The sequence below is a fragment of the Urocampus carinirostris genome, chromosome 12, assembly GCF_059441175.1.
Source record: "Urocampus carinirostris isolate Australia breed hairy pipefish chromosome 12, RoL_Ucar_1.0, whole genome shotgun sequence".
Lineage (NCBI taxonomy): Eukaryota > Metazoa > Chordata > Actinopteri > Syngnathiformes > Syngnathidae > Urocampus > Urocampus carinirostris.
In genome coordinates this window covers 9,804,858-9,831,968 of record NC_142360.1, presented here as the reverse complement: position 1 = coordinate 9,831,968, position 27,111 = coordinate 9,804,858, and the positions used below count along the sequence as shown (strand labels likewise).

General features: G+C 39.6%; 1 protein-coding gene across 1 annotated transcript in view; it reads right to left on the bottom strand.

Moving 5' to 3' along the window:
• Positions 1-24,900, bottom strand: part of sh3rf1 (SH3 domain containing ring finger 1) — a 50,570-nt gene extending 25,670 nt beyond the window's left edge. Inside the window, exons 1-2 of the mRNA XM_088349555.1 lie at positions 24,825-24,900; positions 19,594-20,074 (exon numbers count right to left, since the gene is read on the bottom strand). Coding sequence (XP_088205681.1) covers positions 19,594-19,968 — 375 coding nt within the window. The 5' untranslated portion in view covers positions 19,969-20,074; positions 24,825-24,900. The remainder of the gene's footprint in view (positions 1-19,593; positions 20,075-24,824) is intronic.
• Positions 24,901-27,111: the final 2,211 nt, after the last annotated feature.

The following is a 27,111-nucleotide window of genomic DNA, read 5'->3' as shown; positions in this document are numbered from 1 at the left end:
AAAACAGAATATTTTCCTTTCTCTGAACTTGGCTTTGTATGTGGAGCTGAAAAACACATTTTTGGAAAGTACTTCTCAGATTCATGGGGAGTAAAATTTAGGCCCTACAAAGCATATTAGATATTTTTCCCTCCCCTGAAAAAGAAAACAGATCAAGGATTGACGCCCCAAAGTCTGTGCAGGGCTCATACATGTATGCCCAACTAAGACTTTTCGATGTCCAGTCCTTTCATCCCCCAAAGTGTTTTTTTATCTTACTACCCCCCCTTCCCCCAACACTGAAAGGGGCTTTCAGAGGATGACAATCTAAGAAAAGAGGGTCCAGCGAGTAGGGGGGTAGGAGGAAGAGAAAGCATCAATGTTCTCCATTCAGCTTTCGGGAACTATATGAGGGAGGTTTTAGCTCCAACTAGCTACCCCCAGCAGACACTTTTTATCCAACAACTAGCTGGAATACCTCCCGAGTGATGTGAATCCCAAACACTTCAAAAGTAAAATCTTATGGATGGGGAGGAAAGAAAGCAAAGGAGTAAACAGACTTTAGGAGGAGGCTAGATTTTCTTGCCGGAGGCTAATGAAGCATTTGGAGGTGCTGGAGAGAAAGTAAAGAACGCACAGTGATGGTGAGGCGGCCTGACATTACCCCGTTAGACAAAATCACACACACCAAAGCACAGAACCAATGAGGTACCGCCAATTGTTTACACTCGAAGCAGGAATGGGGGGGTTACACGAGTAGCCCACCACTCTGTATACTGTATTTTGTACTGGAACTCAGACTCCATGCCAGGGCTTGAATTAAATGAGAGTAAATGACACAAAGCCAATGAGATCTTAGGACACGGTAAATAAGAAATAACTGACCAATCTAAGAGGGACAAAGATTTAAGGACTGTGCGGTTACATAATGGCTCCTATACTGTAACTGTGTCCGCTCTACTGGCTTCAATAGCCACATGAGACACATTTGCCTCTCTCATTTCTACTGAATTGCTGTTTTTTTTTTTCTTTTGGGAGGAGGGGAAGTCAAAGCCACATCGCTAGTTTATCTTTTTTTAAATCCTCTTTTCAAGACCTAGTTTTTACAACAGGATTGTACAGTGTACTCCTTGTGTTATCCTAAATAAATTGGAAAAAAAAAAACTTAAAATTGTTTGTCTAAGTCTCATTTTGCTATGGAGATCCCACCCATTAGATTGATCAAATTTAAGATGTATGGTAAATAAATAATGTGAATTTTGTTGTGATTGGAAGGGCTGTAGCCATACTGTCAGCAATACATCCCTTAGTCTGCCCTGTATGTACTAGTCGTTTGCTGTGAACACAGTGTGTAAGTGTGAGCACATGAATGATATATAGAATGTAAAGCATTTGTTAGTGTTCAAAAAACTATCAAAATCATGTGTATTATTAAGCCAACATCTTACTTCATGAAGCAGTAATTGTAAGTGACAAAAAAACTGAGGGTTCTTTCACAGTGTAAAAATTATGTGTTTTTTTTCTCTATTCCCATTCCCAGCTGATGTCATTTGTTCCAGCCGCAGCACAGAGACACTGGCCACTGACACACTCCGGCTTGTTGGCCCACAACCTCTAAGAGGGGCACGATATAAAACCACAGAATTTTACAGCTGGATTTACATTACAGGTCCCAATCACAAATAACAATTAATGACCATACTTAGAAATGTTTTCGCAACTTGCCTTCACACTTAAGTGGCAAATTTGAAATTTGATGAAACTAGATGAATACAGAACACCCTAAACTGAATGTTAATATTTTTTATTAAACCTTTGGCTTGAAAAACAATCATTTTACCACTGGGCCATGCAGCCCCAATCTGCGCAAGGCATTGATGAAGACACATGTTTAAACAAAAAGCACGTCGCAGCACCACATTATTTTTGCACGTGTCGACACAGGAAATGTTTGGCTTGGACATCAAGTGTGCCGAACACCCAAAATAGAAGATATTTCCACTCAGTCAGCTTAAGAACATGGCCTTCAAAATACACTTTGGTTTTCAGTCACCCGCACTGAACTGGTGCAGATTTATAATAATCAAACGCTCGTCTGTTTTGACAAAGACACTTTGTGAGAAAACTTGACACTAATCAGCTACCCCGTTATCACAGAGACAGTGCATTTACAGAGTGTACTAAAAGTAATTAGCAGCTTGCTTCCAAGTTGCTAGATTACCACAAATTTGTGTTTTTTAGAGTCCACGCATCTACCAAATTTTTATATGGTCTGGCCTGTCAGCAGTTGAAATTTGGTCAAAGTAGATGGAAACCATCCCATGCCATCATTGCCAAAACCTGATATGCAGCGCTCTCACATCAATATCTCCTAAAATTGAGCAGGTAACATCCAGTAAAGAACTTCATGAACTAGCCTTAAGGTTAGCCAACACAAAAAAGGATTTGCACCCTTCCTGAAATCTGTGTTTTTTGCATATCTATCACTCGCAAAGGTTTCAGATCATCAAACCAATTTCAATATAACACAGCGACTACCCAAGGAAATACAAAATGCAGTTTGAAATAGTGATTCAATTTATTAGAGCCCCCCCCAAAAAAAATCTAGGCCTACCTGGCCCTACGTGAATAAGTAATTAGTTAGACAAAGTGAACCAGGCTACAAAATGTCAAGAACTCAATTTACATGCCACGATCCAAAGAATATTCCAGAAGAAATTATAAAAAAAAAGTGATTGAAATCTATCAGTCTGGAGTAGGTCACAAAGCAGTTTCCAATGCTTTAGGGCTCCAGTAAACCACTGTCAGAGCCATTATCCACAAATGGGGAAAACTGTCAACAGTTTAAAACCTTCCCAGGAGTACGGTATTCGACCAAATAAGATTACTCCAAGAGTGCGATGACGGCTCATCTAGGAGTCTACAAAAGAAAAGGGGGAAAAAAAAGGAACTGCAAGCCTCACTAGCCTCAGTTAAGGTCAATTTTCATGACTCACTGTAAGAAAGACACTGGCCAAAAAGGCATCCGTAAGAGTTTTTTCAGGCGAAAACAACTTCACAGAGGAAAAAGAAAAAAAGAGTCGTCTCACATTAGCCGAAAATCATCTTGATTAATGTGACTGATAATTAGGCAAAAAACACAAAAAACAGGAAGGCGCATATACTTTTTCAGAGCACTGTATGTGGTGTAGCCACCAGCCAGGTGGTCATTTGTCAAGACATTTGTTTTTCATTAGCAGGTAATTTGCCGTCTAATAATTCCAGCAGCCGTCTGTGAATTTAAGTCAGGGCGGGGGGAGATTCTGAGAGGCAAAATGTCATCTTGAGTCCATTAGCCCTGCATGCAATTGATTCTTAATGCCATTTTTTTAGGGGCATAGTACATCGAGGTTATTTCAGTGCCTTGTGATTCTGCCATTGCTTCCTGAAGGCTTTCTTGTGTAAAATGCAGGAACTGCGCCTCAGAAAGAAGCACACAAGCAGACAAAAGGAGGCGGTATCGGGTAAATTAAAGTAGAAAACAACCATGGGAAAATCCGTTTGGTACAAATACACTGGTTGTAAAGAAAACCTGTAAAACTGTAAAACTTACCAATAAAATGGGAGATGGGAAATAAAGATAAAGTCATTGTAACATTGTGATATCATCTACCTTGTTTCCATGGAAACAGTTTTTGGGGTGGGACAGGTTATTTTTATGATGTCAATAAATCAACTTCGTCAGTCTGCTCCTGACAAATTGATATGCAGCGAACCCGCATGTAGAAAATATGCTGCAACATCAATACCGGTATGGAGCCGTAGTAGCAGAGATGGCGCATAATTAAAAGCTGTAAAGGTTGGCTTCTGAGCAGCTATTATATTTGTTGGAACACATAAATAGAACATATGGCTGTATTGCTTTGTTCCGTTTGCGTTGCTGCTTCTTGTGTGTTATGAAGCAATAGCTTAAAAGGCTTCATTTTAGTCTTTATTAGGGCGCTATCAAAATAGGATTTACTGGATCAACTGCAACTGCATTATCTTACAATAGTTTGAGAAACAAGAATATCTAAACGACCAGCAAAATAGCCAATTTATCACCTTTTACTTCATACATTATCAAGTAAATTAAAAAAGTTTTCTTCTGCAGTGTGAACATACAAGAGTAGCATTGAAGACCAAGCTCAGCTTTTGCGTGGTGGGAATAATTCATCTCCTGGTGAAGAGGGAGGGATATTGCAATAATCCATTCAAGCTTCATAGAGTACTTTGCTGTAAAACAACTCCCCCACACTCGTTTGTTGCCGCTCAACAACACAGCAAATGAGGCTCAGCACGCTTAACACAGGCCCGAAAACACAGTGTGGAAGCCAGATGGGTCACACAACAAGAACAGGAAGTTTTAAACACACACTGGAATGGGAAATCTTGTATCAACTCGTGTTCAAGACATGCAAATCAAATCTTCCGTATGAAGTGAGACGACGTACAGTATTTCACTTGCCAGTTACCAAATACATCGTAGTGCTTGTTAACTCCAGCCCCCTTTGGTTACGAACCTGGGGTTTAAGTTTAGGGGGCCTCCTGGGAACGCTGAGACAGGTTGATGATCAAAGCCATCCATTTTGGGATTTTGGTACTTGGCCTCATGGTGTTGCCATGTGTAGAAAGAGGAATTTTTTAACATTCTTCTGGTGAGATATGAGTGCGACCCTTGAATATGTGTTGTACAGCTCAATAGCCGAGATGGTAGGGCGCCCGCTCCGAGACTGGGAGGTCGCTGGTTCAAGCCTCGGCCGAGTCATACTTAAGACTTACAACATTGGTACTCATTGCTTCCCTGCTTGGCGCTCGGCATTAAGGGTTGGAATTGGAATTGGGGGGTTTGGTCACCTAATAACTAATGGCTGCGCCCTGTTTGGCTGCGGCTGCATCGGCTCGCTACAGTTTAACTGTATGGGTCAGGTGTATCGACATTTCGTTCTGGGTGCATGGTTTATTGTCAATCAAAGAATGACAATAAAAGTAAATTCTATTCTATTCTACTACAAAAGAAGTGTATTAACAGGCATCTAATGTGGCTTTATGGGCCATGTGTCACACACAGATTCCACCCTCATGTGCGTATTCCTGAAAGGTGCATTTTTTCACACAATCCAAACCAGTGCAGTACTTTGTGCAAGCTTGAGTGGAATGGTTTACCTGGCCGGCCCCTCGAGAGGAGCTGGAGCAAAGGATGTTCTGGGTGGGCCATTGGATCACCCACTCTGCTTTTTTGACTTACAGCCGAGAAAACACAAGTCTTTCACTGCGTGCCAGTTCATACAGTGAGCTTTAAAGACTGCCTTTGCAGGAGCCTGTTAGGGGTCTTGAGTACACACAGCAGTTGAAGAAGCCAGTAAGCTACAATGCTGGCGGCAAAATTGAGACTGCATAGCGTGCCATCCTAAATTCGCATAGAACACAGTTGCATAGACTAAGCAAGAATTTTTTGCATTAAGCAGTTGTGCATTGCTCAATTAATTAAACAGAAGACCGAAACAAAAAACTGACCTATAATTTAGAGAGAGCTCAAATACTTCATAACTTTGTGTTGCATTTTTTAGAAAGAAAAACGTACATGATGTATCACAACTGTTTTTTTTTAATAAGTATTGATTTGGCCAAACTGAAATTTATGGCACACCTTGTCCACTTGGATAGATAGAACCAAATTGTTGTATCTGATTGAAATTGTCATGATTAGATATCAAACTGAACATCTGAATTTGGCACCATTATTTCAGACCCAGATCAAATCAGATTGAATTTGGTATATTAGTACCAAGAGACAATTTGCATATAAGAAGTGAACTTGTATCCAGGCTACAGAGGGCTTTGGTCCACAAATGTCACAGCATCAGTGAACGGGGCAGGCGGTCAATACCAGCTGAATACTAAGCATTTCCTCACTTTATTTGCTGCTGTCCAGCTGAAAGCAAGCACTGTCGACTCTTTTGTTCCTCCAAGTCATTCAGAGGAAGCCACCTGCCCCACTCTGACCAACTTCCATTAGAGAGATGAAGGTCGAGGAAGCGTACTGTTTAGCTTGACTATGGCTAAATTTACAATGCAGCGCTTATGGTCAATTCTGATTTTGGGGGATGGAATCCAATGATTTTGTGAGACTCTTCACATATTCAACTAAATGTGACTTGTATGTGATCTCCTGTGTGAATGGCAGAGGTGTCCCGCATGCGCAAAAGAGGACACTGGCGTGACACACAATGCCCTCAGTGTTTGCAGAAGTACTCATGGATTTTTCATGGTGGCGCCAAAGTTCATGTGCTACCAGAGACAGCACGTGTACAACTTTATCATTTTAAGAAGAAGATTAAAAAGGAAGACAGCCAGGATTTTGACGATGGTGATTATAAGCGGTGCAAAAAATGGATGGATGGATGGAGGGATAGATTAATCAAATAAAGCGGTGCATTGTAAATCAAAAGTTAAGTGATTGTTTTAGTTTATTTTCATGTGGACTTGTTTGTCTGGTCATACATCTTGGAGCAAGATGCCAATAGTGATGTGTAGAGCAGAAACTAACTAACTGTTTCTCTGCACTATTGTACTTACAGCGTTATTGTTACAGTGTTATTGTTCTGTTTACCTGACTTGTTTACCTGACTGCCCATTTTGCACATCTGGTTAGTTACTCCTCTTGCACTATTTGCGCTACTGTAAAATACTATACATAGCCATAATTATTTAGTATATTATTAGCACTCAATACAACATTTTATTTATATCTGTACATTCAAGGAAACTGTGCAGGTCAGATGTATCGACATTTCGTTCTGTATACACGTGTACTAGAATGACAATAAAGTAGATCTGAATCTGAATCTGAACTAGACACTATGAACTAATCGTAACTCGTAACAGCAGAATAAAACAGCTGAAAAAGATCTCAAAGTATTTTCATGAAGGCCTAGAACATATCTAAGACAATTTCAATCACCTAAGTAATTAATCCCTTAACGTTCCTGTAAAATCCGCCTAAAATCCCAATCCAAGACCCAATGTTAATTGAATGCTGTTCTTGAACCGCTTTGAGAATATGGAGGGTTTTGGTCTCTTTTAATATGTAACACTCTAAAGTTTTGTCCCAAAATGAAATAATCACTGCAAGGGCTACTAACATTCAATATACAACAATACAGACAGAAATAGAAGGTTTTTATTCACACTTAAATTTTTGTTGCAATCAAATGCCTGCAGATAAGTGTAGCATGGGCATCGAAGCTGGGAAACAGATGAGACGATTGATTGAAGCCTTTTACATGGTACCTTGTCAAATTTGATCACCATTTGTAAAACTAAACATAATTTTTTTACACATTTTTTCTAAGGGTAGGTTTCCAAAAGTGGGCATTTGGAAATGACCATTTAAAAAACACTGAAACCTTTGCAAATGTGTAATTTATTTTGGCCAATTTTTTTAGACATATTGAAAGAGTTGTAAACATTTGACTTCTCTTTCCAGAAGTCAATCAATGATTATGCACATTTGTAAAAATGTATTACGATTGGCGTTTGCGCATGTTTACTTACGGCTCTGATTTGAATACACACTGCAAACGTCTAAGTATTTATGTTGGGAATTTCATTGGCCAACCTAATGATATTCAAAGCTAAAAAAGCAATCTTGATTTTATCAAAAAAGCCCCTTATAGGCCAATGCGGGCTATGGATCATGGAAAAAAGCCTGTTATTGGCAGAGAATGGTGTTAATCAAAAGGACAGGGTTGCAGAATTTTGGAGATCAGGTGGCAATAAGTTCCAGAGCTAGGGGGCAGAGCGGCTGAAAACTCTGCTCCCCATGGAGCTGAGGCGGACAGGGGGTATTGTGAAATCGAGGGAGGAAGATGATATGAGGGTGCGGGATAGCATGGCAGTATGAAGGAGGTCGGAGAAGTAGGGAGGGGCAAGGTTATGAATGCCTATGTAGGTGTAGAGCATGATTTTGAAATTGATTCTATGGTAAATTTGGAGCCAGTGAAGTTGCTGAAGGACAGGGGTGATGTGATGGCGAGAGGAGTTATTGGTGATGATGCGTGCAGCAGAGTTATGGACCAGCTGAAGTTTACTGGAAGACTTTTGAGGTAAACCGTAGAGAAGGGAATTGCAGTAACTGAGGCGAGAGGTGACAATGCTATGGACGAGGATGGCTGTTGTGTGTAGGGTGAGGGAGAGGAGGAGACGGTTGATGAAGCGCAATTGGAAGTAGGCTGACCGGGTGATGTTATTTATATGAGAGTTAAAGGAGAGTGTACTGTCAATGATGACACCCAGACTCTTGACCAGTTGGGAGGGAAAAACTAAGGAATTGTCAACGGAAAGAGAGAAGGAGTCAACTTCAGAGAGGGTGGATTTGGGGCCCATGAGATGTAGTTCCATTCTATTGCTGTTCAGTTTTAGGAAGTTGACGGTGAACCATGATTTATTTCAGCAAGGCAAGAGTTGAGGTCAGGTGGTGGGAGCATAGAGTTGGGTTTGCAGGAAGGGTAAAGCTGGGTGTCATCCGCGAAGCAGTGGAAGGAAATATTGAATTTCCTAAAGATATGGCCTAGGGGGAGAAGGTACATTATAAAGCGGAGGGGTCCCACTTTCTTTGAATATTGTCACTGCGCCCTCATTAGCACATGACACAAACAAATACAAGCAAAGGTGGTGTTTTGTAATTAAATTATTATATACTTTATATACCATTATCTCTCACAAATCTGAATCTGCTTTTACGTGTAGTCGGTACATGGCTTCTGACTTCCAGGATTTATAGCTAACATTTTGCATTCATTCTTACAGGGTTATGAGCAACTTAGGGCACTTTGATGCCATAAATATAATGATTGAAAACCATTTCCACTGTCTTTTGAGATAGGTTTTCATAATAAGGAAGAAATTATACGGCTATACTATCAGGAACAGCGACTGCTTGCCGTTTCAGCCGGTCTATTGGCTCCGCGTGTGATACATAAATACCGTAACTATGGTAGGCGGGTCTAAGCGCGCTCTGTCGGATCTATTAATTGGTGAGCGACACAGTGTTTATAGTTTTCGGCGAACTGTCGGAATGTTATGGGGCTGACTAAAAAAGGCAGCCGCAGGTTGAAAGGAGACAAATTTTTGTTTGACGGTTGCCAACTTTCATCTCGCCATTGGAAACTAGCTTTGGGGCTGAATTTTTAAAGTTTCACTTTTATGGGCAGTCTGAAAGAGCCCATCACTCAAGGTGAGCCTGAGGCAATCAGCAGCACCGTGTCGAAGATGCATCCAGAGACAGTAATTGCAGGAAAGGTCACAGGGCAAACAACTAAAATCGAAGCTCTCAACAAATCATTATTTGGCCCAGGGGAGGGAACCAAACACTTAACATGCCAGCAGCAAAGCAGCCCATGGTTAATCACTGCCGCTACACCAATCACAGCAAAGGTTTATCACAGTCTAACCTGGACAGTTACAGGGCCGCTTAGGGAATTGTACAACGGCACACTGAAAAGATATAGAGTCCAGCAACTGACAATATAGTCACAACAAGAATTGCTCATAAAACATTGGCATTGGTTAACATTTACCATGCAGTAATTAGTCAAATTGTGGACCATTGTATTGTGATGGAAGAGTTGCTGTTTAGTTTGAAGAGTGACCTTCAATGGATTGTTTTAAGACCAATGTCAATTGAAAAAAAAAAAAAAAAACTTAAACAGGAGGCATCTACAATGCTCGGCCCATGTATCCAACCAGAATTGTAGGTGTTTGAACTAATTGTACAGAAACACGGACAATGTATTTAAAAATGAATATGTTATTTGCAGGATTTGAAATCAACCTTAGGTGTATAATTTGTGTTTGGGTTTGTTTGTTTTTTTTTTTTTATTTAAAATATCATTATAGAGGGCAGCACGGTGGCACAGTGGTTAGCGCGTGTGCGGCACAGTTCTGAGGTCGTGGGAACCTCCTGCGTGGGTTCAAATCCAGCTCCCGGCCTTACTGTGCGGAGTTTGTATGTTCTCCCCGTGCTTGCGTGGGTTTCCTCCGGGCACTCCGGTTTCCTCCCACATTCCAAAGACATGCATTTCAGGTGAATTGGCCGGTCCAAATTGTCCATAGGTGTGACTGAGCGAGTGAGTTGTCTGTCCCTGTGTGCCCTGCGATTGGCTGGCAACCAGTTCAGGGTGTCCCCTGCCCACTGCCCGATGATTGCTGGGATGGGCTCCAGCACCCCCGCGACCCTACTGAGGATAAGCGGTGCAGCTAATGAGATGAGATGAGATCATTATAGGTCAGGGATGTAAACTCAGTCCGGATCCAAATCTTCTGTTCTGATGGCAGGGTGGATCAGTAAAAGAATGTCAACTCCAAAATTTTAGGTTTATTTTTTAGGTATTATGCTTTATCATTCAGCCAACGAGAGAGAGAGAGAGAGAGCGAGAGCGAGAGCGAGAGAGCGAGAGCGATAGATACTTTATTCATCCCCGCAGGGAAATTCACATTTCCAGCAGCATCCCTTCGCTGAGAACAATACAATAATATAGCAAAAGGAATACAATATACAAATACCCAATGTGACGTGCTAATACCCACTGTAGCGTGTTGTACAGAGTATTTAAATAGTGTTACATAAAATACACACTGCAATAAAAGACCGGTAATATGCAATGTAGGGGGTGTGGTTTAATGTGGGCCTTTACTCCGCCGGGTGGAGTTAAAGAGCCTCATGGCATGAGGAAGAAAAGATCTCTTCAGTCTGTCTGTGGTACAAGACAGTGACAGCAGTCTGTCGCTGAAGCTGCTCTTCTGTTTGGATATAATGCTGTGTAGTGGATGTGATGAATTGTCCATGATTGACCTCAGCTTTTTCAGTGCCCGTCTCTCTGCTACTGTTGTCAGGTTGTCGAGCTCTGTGCCCACAACAGAGCTCGCTTTCTTCGCCAGTTTATTGAGACGAGAGGCATCCTTCTTCATGACGCTGCCTCCCCAACACGCTGCCGCATAGAAGAGGGCGCTTGCCACAACTGTCTCATAGAATATTTTCAGAAGCTTTTTGCAGATGTTGAAGGACGCCAGACTTCTGAGGAAGTAAAGTCGGCTTTGACCTTAGTAACCTACCTTAAATATTATGATAATAGATAATAAGGTATCGTTTTGTAAATCTTTTCTTAAATATAAATACCTGCTAACACTACCGCATTACACTTTCAAGTACTCCTTTTCGCCCCCTACGGCGGCGCAGTGGTTAATGCGTGTGTCCTCCCACATTCCAAAAACATGCATGTCAGGTTAATTGGCCGGTCCAAATTGTCCCTAGGTGTGAATGAGCGAGCGAATTGTCTGTCCCTGTGTGCCCTGCGACTGTCTGGCAACCAGTTCAGGGTGTCCCCTGCCCACTGCCCGAGGATGGGATGGGCTCCAGCACCCCCCGCGACCCTACTGAGGATAAGCGGAGCAGATAATGGATGGATGGACGTAAGAATTGAGTGTGCGATAAAATCTACTGCTTTTTAATATCAAAAGTTTGGCATGTATGCATTTATTTACATATAATAAATAAACATAATATGAACTATTAAACCAATATGATTCCACTTCATGATTGTGTGTCAAATATGGTTGATTCTTAGAAAATGTTTCCTGTTTTTTAGCTTTAAGTTTGAATACCGAAAATGTAATACTTTCAAAAATGAAAAACTTAATAGTTTCACTAGGAACTGTACTCAGAAATGTATAGGATATATCATCCAATGGTCTGGATCCGGCCTGCAAGCCCTATATTTGTCATGCCTGCTAAAGGCGATAAAGTTGTAAACGATTAAATGGATTTCTGAAAAATGTAACATGAATTTTACTTTGGTAAAATACAACTCTGTTCTTTGTATTGGATAACACTCTTGCTTAAACAACTATGAAGGAAGCCTACAGGTGCGAAAGTAATGTGGTGAGTGGGCTAATGACTGCATATATTGCCATAGTCTTGATGACAGACTTGCTTAAGATGAGACTTGAGGAGGCAGGGTTGGGGCAGTATGACTGTTGTGGTGGTGGGGGCAACAGAGGCTATTGGTAAATATATTTGGTCAGTGGACCACCCATAGTTAAATTGTTACTTGTCACAAGGCTATGAATGCATTTGTTAAAAGAAACCACTATTAGGAAGAGATGTGTGAAAATTATGATCAAACAGTTTATAGTTTGGATACATTTTCCGGGCAAAAGATTCTCCACAAAAGCTATCAGGGGCAGAACCACAAAAGCTTTCAGGTGCAAAAGCAAGTCACTGCATGCTAGCTTGTCTACATGACAGTCAAGCTTATTGTGACTAAAATGACAAAGCATCTAGATGGCATATACCCGTCAGGCAAACTGCAACATAACTTCTTTTTATAATAGAAAAAAAACAATACAACCACAAGAGAAGTAATCAGCAGCTTTTAACTCCAAGGAAGATAAATGTGCAAGACAAGATTAAGCATGTTTACGGGGGTGGTGGAACATGGTGGTGGAACGGGAGGGGTCGAGCAATGACCTGCAACTACTCATGGAATTCCTTAGTGACGCTCACACTAACGCATAACATCCCTCCTTTTCTGGGGAAAAGATGAGACGGAACAAAACAAGGCAACTACTTCCTAGTTTTGTTTGGGATGACCAGTCTTAAGAGGGACACAAAAAGACCAAAGAGAACAACGAAGTCTATACCAGGGGAGTAGCGTTACCGTCCACCAGGGAGAAATAACCCTATTTGCTCTTTTGAACCTCGTCTAGGGAATTTTGCACACCCTGACATGTTGAAGATGGTAATTACCAGCAAAAAAGCAGCTGCTTGACCACTCAGTCATCGTATGTTTTCCAAAAAACCAAAGGGATTTATAGCAGAGAGATCAGCTGCATTTGATGTAAAGCCGGATCGGATGACTTATAAGTATTTTCTTCTGAGGTCATTTATTCCGAACATTTTGGAAAACAACCCCAGTGCTTTCCAAAAACAAAATAATTCAACCTCATTAACTCAACCCACTTCTACTTGTGCACTAAATAGTATGAAGTGAATAAGTTTACTTCAGGTCAAAATAGTTAAGTATGTAAATGTAAACCCTTATCTGGCTTATGTTTCCAATACAAGCTACATAGGCAGGCCGGCAATCGCTACATGAGTGTAAATGACTCTCGTTACATCATACAAAAGCATGCTTCCCTCTCTAAAGTTAGGTCACATATTTGGTCAAACACATACCCTTTTTTGCAGATTAAGTTGTGGCAGTTGAGGGGATTTTGTTTTTTAATTTGTGCTGTACAAAACTCAATAGTACAAGTATTTTTAGCAGATCTGCAACCAATATTTGGTATTTGTTATGTGGTGTTTACTTTTTGTAATGATTTTGGAGAATCATAACGGCACCTAACACATTTAAGCAAGCACTGGAAGTTAAAACATGTAAAGATTCGATGCTAAACAAGTCTCCAACATTACACATTATACCTTTTACAGCTCCGCAGATGGAGGCTGAGGAAATAAAAAAATTGCCAGTACACTGACACAAAGAAAAAAAAATCACAACAAAAGCCAAAACATTTTGAATCTGAAGGTAGACTGCAAGACTCCAGTACATCAGAAAGATGATGGCATTTACTGGCAAGTACTAGCAAAGTATAAGAGACTGGTTTCAATGCTAGCAGCCTACGATAAGGTTGCTTGTGTGTACATATTTTGTTGGGGGACAACTTTAATTGTACTAGGTGAACCCTTTTATTTGGCATTTGAGGGTAAATATACTGTAGATATGGCACAGATCCTCGCCATAGAAGTAAGCATATGCTCAGAGTAGTTACTTTTAGTAACATACACTGGTATTGCTCAAATTAGCATCTCTCACATCGAGTTAGAGCCGTTGCTACGTTTCGCATCCAAGCGTTTCCCTACCCAGCTTGTCTAAACAATGTGTGTAAACATTTAAGAATGTAACATTAAAAAGACTTAGTAATTAAGGGGCCTCATAGTTCTCTAGGTTTGAGTGATCATGGATAGGGTGGCCCAAAATCTTTTGGAGAAAACATCCCAGCAATGGAAAGCTTTCATGGTGCACTTGCCAGCTTTGTGGTGTAGTGTGAGGGCGTAATTATGGGCTTGTGTCACCCAGAGAGGTCAGCCAGTCGGCCACGAAGAGAGGATTCGACAACTGCCTGACGTCATCAAAGTGGGCCGGTGTGACTCATCAACCTCAGATGAGAGATGCGTGCAGGAATTTTAATGTGAACCGCTGCATAAGAAAAACAAAAACATTTTTTCTCTTTTTTTCGCCAGGGTCATAAATCAACGACAATGACAAAAAATAACAGGGAAATGAAATCTGACGCAGGCGTCTCGTTTGTTTGATGTGGGTATGAGAAACCTTTAAAAAGAAAAACAAGAAGTTTAAGGCTCTCGATGCACAGCAGAAAGGCCGAAGATGTTTTACAGACCAAATATTTTCCTTATTACTAACAATGAAACACTAAGTCCGAGTTCCTTGTCATGGAAGATCAGTCAAGAACCAGCAAAAAAAGCCAATGAATGAAGAAGCTCAGCCAGTTCATGTCAAGAACAATGTGGAAAAGTAACAACATCCCTCTTCCACAGGTGAGGTCAACTTTTTTTTTTTGCTTCTAAATGATGACTGAAACACAAAAAGGTAATGCGTCACAATGACAAGGTAGAACATCTCTTGCAGCTGCTGCAGATGCAGTAAAGTCTACAGGCAGAACACCCATGATCACGATAAGACTTTGACTGAGAATTTATGGGGGACACTTTGACGCTAACTTAGGAAAAAACAACTTCGAAATCTGTATGTTATTGTTCAATAAAGTTCTACATTAGTATTCTTAATCTTGAATGAGTGAGACATCTGTTCGAAATATTTTGATTGTACAATTATTGTTCAGGATAATTTTTTCTGAGATATTTCACAATTGCTCATACTAATTTTAACCAGAAAAGGGGGAAATACTCATCTTGACTCAATTATTCCTATTACTTTGACTGTACACTGTTTTTGTGTGTTTGTGTTAGTTTTACGATTCCAACTCAGACTGTCAGAGTTAAATTAATACTGATGGAACACAATATGTATTCTTGCACCTCGGTTAAAATCCTGAAGCTGTTATACAAGTGTACACAGTAAACTGTAGCGGAGTTAAAAGAAATCAAAGCTTTTCCTCTCTGTCCACTAGAAATGTTAGGTATGATACAAAAGGGTAGCAAAACTCAGTACAAATTAAATGTACCTAAAGCAGAGCCGCTTATATTTGAGGCAAAGTCGTGAGTGTTTTCTTTAATATTCATCTAGAGTGAATAAGGAAGTGTTTTTGGTCAAGTTATAAACCCAAGCAATAAACTGTTGATTCCAGAAAACATTCAAGCCACCGGTCGACCAATATGGCATCCGCGCAAGTTTCCTGTATCAAAACCTTTCCCCCATTATTCTTTGGCGAAAACCCATGTCAACATTGATTCTTAAACAGAAATGATTGACTAAACGGAACTCACCCCAAAGATTTTTGGCTAACAGTCTGTTCTCAATCAATATTGGCAAAACAAAAAAGGCATGAGGAAGTCAAAATATCCATGTTACCCAGCACCGTGGGATCTAAGTCGTCAAACTGAAGAGTTCCGCTGGACCACCCGCTTGCCCACCCCCCCTCTTACACTAAGTCAAAGCAAATGCCAGAAAAAAGTGTCAAACAACTGCTAAAGCCCTGGAGATGGAGTTAAGAGGTGGGGGTCTCAAAGCTGACTTTGCACTAAACATTTGTCCCTTTTGGTCAAGACACTATTAACAAACACTCATCAGCTTCTGTTACTGGTTATTCAACTCATGTCGGCTAAGCAGTAAGATCAGACGGGGCCCCAAGGCAAAATCCTGTTGTGCATCTGTCACATAGCACTTGACTCTCCTGGCTATACAAAAATCAGAGGTGGGGCTTGACATTAAAAAAAGGCTTCAGCCGCACATTTTTAGCCACCCACCAATGAAGAAATGAAGTTAAAGGTGTCGAGAAGGGTTAGTGAAGCGCTTAAGAACCCATGGGGACTAACCCATGGGGTGGTGGGGTACAGGGGATCAGAGTAGCCAATCGGCATATGGGCTTTGATTTGGAGCCTTTTATGTTGTGACGACCTTACACCTGCAAAGCCGGGCTTTTGTCTGTCATTAGCAAAATGCCTCATGGCAGCCTATTTGAAACAGAAGAAGCTAATTTTATTAACAGGCGAAGACCTACCAAGGAAAAAAAACATGGGAAACATCTACAGATGCACTCAGAGTAAAAGAAGCATTTGTTTTTATTTTATTTTATTTACTATTTTACAAGTTGTTAGCCTTAGAGGGAAAATTGGCACATTTAGTCACTTGTTGGGAAATTAATGCTTAAAAGATAGTGGTTTAGGGAATTGGCTGAATTTGTAGCAATATGTCCAAGTTTCAAATCAAAAGTTTAAAACCATCAGAACTAAGTAAAAGTTATATTAGTTTGACAAATAATAATAATAAGTGTGTGAGAAATAATGTGCATTGTTCAGCACCTGTTTTACAGTTTCGAACATTTTTTGCTTAACATGCACTACGACATAACGTACCGTATTTTCCGCACTATAGGGCGCACCGGGTTAAGGGCGCACCCCCAAAAAATAGTTTTTGGTCCTATATCTTCCATAGATAAGGCGCACCGGATTATAAGGCGCTACAATGGGAACGTCGACAAAACAGTCAGATGATTCAGTCAAACTTATTACCCCCTTAACATTCCCAAAGCTTGCAAAGAAGCAAATACGTGTCGTAGACGATGTCACTCAAATGCATCGTTTCAAATATCATTCGGAAGGTTAAAGTCTTGGGATTCAAGAAATGCCAACCATTCCTTAGTTTCTATTTTCTTTTTCGCTCGCAACTTTACTGTGCATATGACAATAAACACTTGGAATTTAGTTTAATTCACTCAACTCATCACAGCAACATCAAGATTGTTCTAAAACAAGATACCGGGAAAATATAAAGCCGCAAGTTCTCACCTTCAATAATGATACGCAACCATGGTCTTCTTACAACCGTGAGTGAAGTAAATCCAGGAGAGTAAAATATTTACAAATACAGACTAATGAAACATGTTTCTTTATGGCGTACTTTAGCAAGCTTGCTATTCAGAGTCATCTTTTTCAGCCAATTGCAGGGTTTGTTTTGGCCCTCTAGCCTATCCGAGGCTCCGAATAACTTCAGCCAATAGCGATCGATTTAACTGATGATTGACACATCTTTTTCGGCCAATTGCAGGGTTTGTTTTGGCCCTCTTGCCTATCACAGGCTCCGAATAACTTCAGCCAATAGCGATAAATTTAACTGATGATTGACACATATTTTTCGGCAAATTGCAGGGTTTGTTTTGGCCCTCTAGCCTAGCCGAGGCTCCGAATAACTTCAGCCAATAGCGATCGATTCAAATGATGATTGACACATTGGTTAGCCAATGAAACGCCGGTATATAAATCCCAGCATACACTGCGGACTACTCCACGTTCGGGGGAAAATCGAGTCGGGGGCTGTTGCGTAAGTTGGGAGACCTTGCGACTTAATATTGAGCCATATATAAGGCGCACTGTATTACAAGGCGCATGGTCAGCTTTTGAAAAAAATTAAGACTTTTAGGTGCGCCTTATAGTGCAGAAAATACGGTAATGTACTAAATAACATTGTAACACGTTATGGTTTGAGAGTATTTGCCTTATGTACTTGCATTAAATTTAAAATGTCTTCTGATTGAGTAAAGGTTAAATAAAATAATTATTTGCACTTAACATATAGCATATCATACCGTCTCTTCGGTACATAATTTACACTTCTCAAATAGTGAGTTAAAGCAAGCCTATACTTATATAGTTCTGTGGCAAATTAAACAAAACCATATAATTTGGTGGAAAAAGAACCTTTAGTTTTGCCTATTGCATTGTCATCTCTACATGACAGTACAGCGGTGGCGTATTTTATGAGAGAAGTAAAACTCCCATAATAAAAACAATTATTGTTTAGTAGTAAATTAATTTAGTTTGTATGGAAGGTTGAACAAAAGCAATCAAAATTCATCTAACAAAACCACATAATCAAAGAAAATGCACCGCAGTATGTTTGAAACTAAACCAAATGTGTCAAATGTCAAAGGACTCAAAACATTGAAAGTGTGAGAGGTCAACAAAGAAAGGGTTTTTACCAAGCTCAGGGAATTTCCCATAAGCCCAAACACGCTTTGAAAAGCGCACAAATGAATAGAGTGATACTGTAGCCAGCAAGGCGGGTCGCCCAGTAGCAATTTACGGGCAGGCCTCTGATCTTAGGCTGGGGAGATCCATTATCGGGCTGTTGACATTCTGATGATTTTACACTGGGCCTTGACATCTTCTTGTCAACCCTGTCCTCCTTTTTTTGTACAGGTCAGAACTGCTCACAAAAAGCACTTTCAAATTTTTAAGTTTTTTTTTCTATCTTGGGTCTCATTATTGTATGAACTAACAACTCAAGTATACTGCCTAACTTACAATAATTAGGTAAACATATGACGTATTTTATCATGGAAAAAAAGTTATAACTCAATATCACCCTCATTAAAAGTCTGCAAATTCCTCTGCACTTTGTGCAAACCTTTCTTTGTTGCTTCAAATCTCATAAGACGTTAGTGTAACTTGTATGACTAAACCAAATAGAGAATATGTTGAGACTCAGAATCAGCTTATCTTTCATGGTGTTAGCACATATTAGAGTTTAGCATTTTGGATGTTATTGTTGACTGGCATTGTAGAAGTGGACCAAGTTCAAGTTTAATATTATCTACTTGTTCAAGACATGGCCATGCAGTCATGAATTGAGTGAAGACAAGAAAAAAACAAAATTCAGTCATCTCTATGGATAATACTGCACATACGCTTTAAGATTGTTTCAGTTCCATCAAGTGTACTTTACAAATGCAGATAACATGAATGGCCTCCAGGTCCTACTTTGAATTTCTCAAGTACATTGACAAAACGCATTTAATAAAGGACCTTCAAGTGCAAACAAAAAATCTCAATAAATTTCATTACAACCAACAAGTTGGCCTGTACAGAAAGGAGCAAACCCTCTTTGGTAAATTATTAACTGATGCTTTCTATTTTACTATGATTGCTGTTAATCCGCTATAAAGATTAACAGCGGTAATGCAACGTGCTTCTTTTAATCCACGCAGATTTGCATTGTATCGTTTCAGATCTAAGCAGTACAGTGGGCTATATGGTTTGGACTTCTGGCTCCAGTTCCGCAGTTGATGAGAAACCCCATTCACATTTCTGATATACCATTCACATTTCTGATATACCAATAACTTTGGTTTTTTATTGGGTACCACAGCATCACCCAATATTCCACAAGAATGCACGCATATTTATATTTTGGGGGGGATTGCCCTATCTGGTCTTCAGGATCAATTGAATGTATAAGATACTTTGTGTTTTAAAACATAACTTTTTTGGTGGATTCTAAAGCACTGGTAGGACCTTAATATGATGGGCCATAGTAATGACTTGAGTAGACTCACCCGTACAACAGTGTTCTTCGCTTGGGCACGCTGGGGTTGTGGTCCAAGAGCACCCTGGTCACTGCGATTTCCATTGCTGTGCACCCGGGCCACGGCTCCTGAGGTGCCATTTGCAGGCCCAGGCACCGTCCTGCGGGGCCTCTGCTTGATCCCGTCCAAGAGGCGCACCAACAGGATGTTGCTGGGCAGCTCATCCACAGCACATTCGACCAGTGTGCGGCACTCCGGGCAGCGCAACTCACCACGGGAACCCATGATTCCCTGGAGGCAGCGTCTGCAGAAGGTGTGCTGACAAGGCAGAACCTTGGCTGACGCGTCCAGACGCTCAAGACACACTGGGCACTCCAGCAGATCCAACAAAACAGATTCTTCCATTGTCTTGACCACTTTGCCTTTATCGTTTCAGCTGAAAATCATGGCGCTTAGTCCACTTGTGCCAAGTCATTCCATCCCTCTGTTACAGACATGGCCTGTGCATGAGCTGCAAAACACGGTCAACATGTGCAGATTAATCAACAATACTGAGAACCAAGTCACATGATGCGTGTGTAAAAATCATAGAGCTGAAGAATATTGATGCAATAATAGCAAACATTGAAGGGCTGAACTTTTTTTCAGGTAATTGTGCAATTGTAATCCTGTCCAGTCCTTTGAGACATTTTTGTGATTAAGGGCTATATAAATAAATGTGACTTGACTTGGATGAAATCTAATTTGGATTTTTATCTTTTTAATGAATACAAGCAGATGCTTAAACCCAATAAAAATGATTCAACAGGAGTTGTTAACCTACTAAGAAGCTTGCAATTTGATAATGATTTGCTACAAATTCAATAGCTAAAGTCATTAGTATTTATTCATTATATGAGTTGCTTTTCAGGACATCAGATTAAGATTGTACTCTTTCATTAGGATGAGTGTTTCAATTTGATTAGCAGTAATTGGTTAGCAGCACCAATGGAAATGACAACATTGTGCTCAGAGGAAAATATATCACAAAGAAACACCTTTTTTAGATGTCTTAACTGCAATGACTATGACGTGACTTACAACAGAATTTGTTGGAAAATGACTCTCAACCTGCACTCAGTTATTTCAAAACATTCAACAAGCCACTTAAAAAGAATCTACTGGCTCGGAGAGGGATGGGCGCAGCCAGGCTGTACTTGTCCAAGATACACCACAGCGAATTGTGCCCCTACTACCTTATTGGTTAAGGCCTCCAACCAACCAACCAAACCACAATACATTGTACTATGCTTATCAATTTCCAGTGGTAAAATGGAGCAGAAGTTCAACAAAATTATCTGGAAATGTCTTGGTGGCTCCATAGCCTTGCCAATCAATCCATAGAAAAACATTCTAACTGATGCATAAATTATGTATATAATCATGTCAGTACCAAAGGGAAACACAGCATAAAAACCTGAACCAAAGCCCGTTTAAAGAAACATGGATGTTCAAAGTTTACTTTAAACCGGACTAACCTCAAAGGTGTTAAACGCACCTGGGAACAGTCTTTGATGGTTTAATCAAAACACACACACAATAATGGGGAATGCCACCTTGAAAACATTTCTAAAAAAAATTAACGATAATGACAACCTGATGGATTTAAGGATTTCAAATTGGAGTAAGGAAGCCTTTGGACCCAGTAACATCGGACATGCAAGTCCACAACTAATTGTACATTACAATAAATTATGTCCAGGCATTTTTAAAATGTGCATACAGAAAATACAAAAAAAGTCGAATCATATAATGACAGGAATTTGTCAGTCAGAAGCACTTTGGCTTCTGCTGTCTTGTAGTTTGACAGAAGTTGCCTTCTGTAATTTTATTCCCTTTCCAACATTTCAAATGAATTTAGCTTAAGAGTGCAGCCATTCGAAGCGATTGGTTTAGTCATGCTATGTAGAAACTTGCTACTGTACTGTAGCAAGACCAATGCAATGTGACATCACCAGAGGATACTTCAGCTTGCATCTCATCTCCCCAACAACTTCACTGCACTTTATGCGCAAAAAGTATGCAACTTTACAGGACAAGGTCAAAGCAAGGGCCAGCACTATTATTTGTTTCAATTCTGCTTCTGTTTGTTAAACTGATTGTATGTTTTTTTATAAATATCCTATCACAAGAAAGATGGGGTATCGATTTTTAGCAAGATGAAGTCAAAATTAATTCGGCAAAGAAAGAGTTTAGGCTAAGATATTTCAACTAATCAATTTAATTTGATCAGCACATAAGACAGTTAAAACATGTTCTTTGTTCCTTTATCTCTTTGTTTCATTATCCTCACTGTAAAATGTGGAACTGGAGTCGTCCAATTTCGTTGTTACAATATATCCCATGTTGTAACAATGACAATAAAGGCATAATCTATTCTATAAGCATTTCAAACATACTTCATATTGTAAAATATAGAATTGTTAAGTACAATACATTTACAGTACAGGATTATAACAACTAGGAGTGTTCTGCTACAACCTCTTCACTTCCAATACCACACTGATATTTTGGCGCAGAGTATAGTCCGATACCGACAAAATCCTATCCAATTTTAAAATAAATTGTACATATGTAACCGCGGTGTACTTGTCCCACCAAAGATCCACATTCACGCTGGACTGGATAATGAGGTTTTTATTATTACAATTTCTGCAAATGAATGAGTCACAACATTAGCTTTTCTGCTGGCTTTGATCTCAGTAGCACCTCTCTCTGGAAACAGCCCAACAAAGCATATCAAAGAGCTTTCTTTTCAATTTACATAAAATACATTTTAGAATATCACAATACATTTTTACATCCATTTCAAGAAGATACTTTTAACAACATGTTGAGAGATTTGTCAGCTGTGTTTATAATGTTTAAAATTAACTTCTTTTGTAGAGCACCAAAAGATGTGTCTTACCAGTAGCAGTTCCCTCTGAAAACTGCCAACAAACCCCGCCTCCCGGTCACATGTCAGAAGCCAAAAACAAACCCCACCTGATACCAGCAGGTGGCACTGTTGGACTCATCCTTGCAGGACACTTACCAAAAACTATACACATATTTCAGCAGGAATTTCAATAAAACAAAAGTTATTATTACACCCGTTACACATACGGTTAATTGTAGTGCTGATTTAGGATAATTGGGGTTCCTGAACTTGATATAACTTAGAATTATCAACCTTATTTTAGTGCCTCTGCTCTCCGATATACATGTCCAAAAAATAAAAGCAGCATTGCCAGGAAGATCATGCTCCAACTATATACACTGATGGATAGAACAGTAGCGGAAACAGCACCAATATAGGTGTCAACATCAGAGACTTTGGATGAAATACAATTCTGTTTTTTAGCTTGACATTGGACCAATGTTGATATTGGATGTGGATACCTTAGTAACAACTGCAACAATCACCAACCTAATGCTCGTGAGATGCAGGTAGCCACAGAAAAAAAAGATTAAGGTCAGATCCAGCAATGCCTTACTAGTAATGTTTTACTGCGATTTTACTTAATGTTGTACATCATTGTCAAAATGGACACTGGCACAAAATCAAATACATTTTGATTTTGATATTTGTCTGTTTACAATGAGAGATCCTAAACACTAGCATCAATTTGAAACATGACATTATGACATATCATTAAAGGCTATTTAGTCATTTAAGACAACTTATTAATCCAGCGGTGTCAGAAAAAGTAGTAGCATTGAAAGATAACCCCAAACCACAACTCCAACATAAAATCGCTTTCTGTTAAGAGAATAAATTATGCAATTATACTAATGTGCTCCAGGGAGATTGCATTTTTAAAGTTTTTGTAGATTCTCCAATATTTTAATCCACAATAATGTTAAGGATGTGTCAGAATGTGCAGTTTCCTTATGCGTGAGAAGATAAGCAGGACATTGTGGTTCAACCTTTAAGCATATTTATTCCTCAACAGCAAGCAAACAAGAACACGGCTCCATTCAGTACAACATGGCAATGAACAATTGCAAAACCAAACAAAACGTCACACAATGAAAAACGTCTTACCACAATACCACGAGTAAGAGCGCTATTAAATTGACAAAACTTAATACCCCCACTTGCTCTTAGCTCTGTGGCTTACTTTGGAACACAATTTTGCATTTCAAATATTCCCAATATTTTGATAACATATTTCTTTTGAGACATTTTGACCTTAACATATGTTTGGCTGAAATCAATTCCCAGGAAATGTTTTAATTTTCCCAGATCTTTCATTTTGAATTTTTCTGTCAACATTATCTTTACACTGTTAAGTACACTCTCATTACTGGCTGCGATGATAAGATAATCAACCCATACCTATAGGATCACTTTTGCATTCTCTTTCTTCCTTGTATACACACAGTGGTCTGCTGGATTCTGAACAAAACCATTTTCAGTGACACATGTATGTAACATGTCATTCCAGTTTTGACCTGTTTGTTTCAAACCGTAAAGAGATTTGTTCAGTTTACACACAAGTTTCTCACCATTTCCTAATCTTTTCTCATAACCTTGTGGTTGGTCTATACATTTCACAGTCAATTGGTGCATGTGAATATGCTATTTCACATCCATCAGGTGCAGGATTAATTTTCTTGTGCCGCCTTTTGCATTATCACCCTCACCCTTGTCATGTCAGCCGAGGGTGAAAATGTTTCCTCGAAGTCACTTCCAAATTTTTGACTGTAACCTTTAGCAACAAATCTTGCTATTTCTCTGATTCATCAGTGTCACATTTTAGTGCATTAACCCATCGGCCCCCCACTGTCTGTTTTTTTCTGGTGGTAATTTGGTGAGGCTGAAGGTATGATTTTCTTCCAAAGATTTTATATCCTCGTGCATGGCCCTTTTCCACTGCCTTGACTTGGTAGATGATATGGCGTCTTGGTAAGAATGGGGAATGTCACATAGTGCTCTATAACAAGAGTCTATACAGGTCTGTAATCTGTCCCCTGTATACTCACTTTCAAAGTCAGTTTCAAAGTCCTGCAGATATGCTGGTTATTATATTTTATAGTTTTGTTTTGAGTTGTTGTTTTCCTAACCAAACACGTTAGAATTGAATCGGGCACATTATTTCTCTTAGTCAGGTGAATGGTGTAAGGAAGCTAGCCGAGCGGTAACTTTTATTGGCATTAACAAGTTTACCAGTAACTGAAATGTATCTACCAAGTGATTAAGACGAATAACCCAAGAAATTTAATTAAAATTCACTTACTTGCCTCTTCGTCTTTTCCTTGTGTCAGTTGTTTTCACAAAGTTGTAGCTAGCGTCATTACTTAGCCAGCTCCCCCTTACTACGACAACTAGTTCCCCTTACCCCCCACCGGTTTCCCCCCTACAAAAAAAAAATCAACAAACGGGTTCTGTTGTGTCTGTCGGTGGCATCAAACTGTTGTCTAGCTCGTCCACGTTGAAGTTGTAGGTTATTTTTAAGTTAAACGAAGCGAGATGGGAGAGTAAAGAAAAGTTGGTGCGTGTCCAGCAAGCGCCATGCTAGTCGAATGCGGTGTCCTGTTCTGTACTGTTGGACCAGGAGACACACTGGGAAGGGAGGGAGTTGTGTGGCGTTCACAACCACTGGGAGAATAAGGCTCATTTGAGTGGTACAACGCATCGGTAACCCTCAAAGTCTTCAAAATGAATAACCTTCTACATATACTACACAGATGCATTTAAAACTAATGTTTTCTTTGAAAATAAAGCGTTCAAATTGCAGTTATGGTCGTAACCTTGAGTGTACCATAGGCTCAATAGGATAACAGGATGCTTTCCGAGGTACACGCAAAGTAGGCGTCTCAGCTTTGTCTTGGTTGTAAGGTAAATACATTTGAATCGTGCATATTTGTATTTTATTCTAATCTGTCTGTTTTAAGACGAAATATCTGAAAAGTGTGTAAAATACGTCAGGTATTGACGGGCTATAATTTTGCTTTTAGATATAAGGTTTCAAAGATGATTGTTGTATGGTAATTAAGCAACAATTACGGTTGCACCAAAATTGTTTGAATGATGGGCGTTTTAACTTTCAATTTTGGCTTTTTAGTAGGGCTTCAAATGGGGTTTTGGAAATTAAATGACCACATAAACAAAATACATGTACAGTACATAAAAAAAATCAAAGAATATTTAAAGGGAAAGTGGGTATTTTTTGACCACTAGATGTTGATGTGTTGTGTCGTGCAACTGAAAATGAGTGCTAAAAAGCATAGGGGAGAATACAAACTGGAGACTCACGGTGACCTAGCCGTGCCCAGTCTTTTGCGAAGTATTGGTTCTTTTGGGTACCTGAAGCAGCAAGATGACGGATAATTATGTTAGCACCCTTTAGATGAGGCTCATGGTGTGTAAAGTAAATGCAAATTACCTGACCTACAAACATGTTTAATAAATGCACGTTTATATGATATGATTTTTTTCACAACTTGGAGGCGATAAATAATACAGTCTTTTTTTAAGACTACTATCTTGCAGTTGACATGTTAAGTGCAGAACCATATGTTGGAGAAATTGGAGGTTCGATAATCGAGAGAAAAGTCTTCTCATATGTGGATAAGGAAAATGGACAGGAGCCTCGTCGAAGGGAGATACAGCTTTTATTGATGCGTCAATGAAGATCTCACAGAGCTAGGAACATGACAATGTATTTAAAGCTGGTAGTGACGATTAGGCTTCGATTGAGTACACCCCAAAAGGCGGTCCTGTATCACGTATCAAGTACAGAGCGGCCCGTCCCTTGCACGCTATCTTCAAGGAAACTTAATGTCTGCCAAGAGTATCTTCAAGGATGTCTACCTGACCTTTTCCCACAACTGTAAGCAAGTCTTTCTAAATTTCTACATGTATGCAAATCTATTCTACAAATGCAAGTGTATTTACCACAACATATCCCCCCATTGGGAGTTTATACTCCCATTCTGAACAGAAATTAAAATCAAAAATGAATACAGGGTAGTGGTAAAGTATTACAAATCATAGACATCAATACACGGACAGAGTTTACGCGAATCGAAAATAAAAATAAAATTCTGGCGGTCAGCCTGCTGTGATCATTCTAACTTTCATTGTTCATGTTTCATTTACAAAAAACCCCCAACACTCCAAACATCTGACGCATGCACTAACCCCCCCCTTCATTTATCTTTATCCGTACATACTGGATTATACACGTGGACCGTCGACGGTTGATCGGTACGTGATAAAGGTAAATGAATAATTGAACTGATAAGTGATAACAAATTTTGGTAACAGCCGTCGATACATTTCAAGATGAGTGCATGACTGAGCGTGATGCCTGCTGGGATGAACACTCACTCCAACATCTGACTTCATGAGAATCTAAAGCACCTAAAATAACCAAACATAAATTTTTTTTTTTTTTTTTGGAAATCGTTTTCAAGCTAAGGGTGTGCAACGTAACGTCCGAGAGCCTATGGAGTTCCAAGAAAATAAATGTTTTTTCAGTTGGAAAACGATGAATTTAGAAGTGAAAAGTTTCAAAAAAA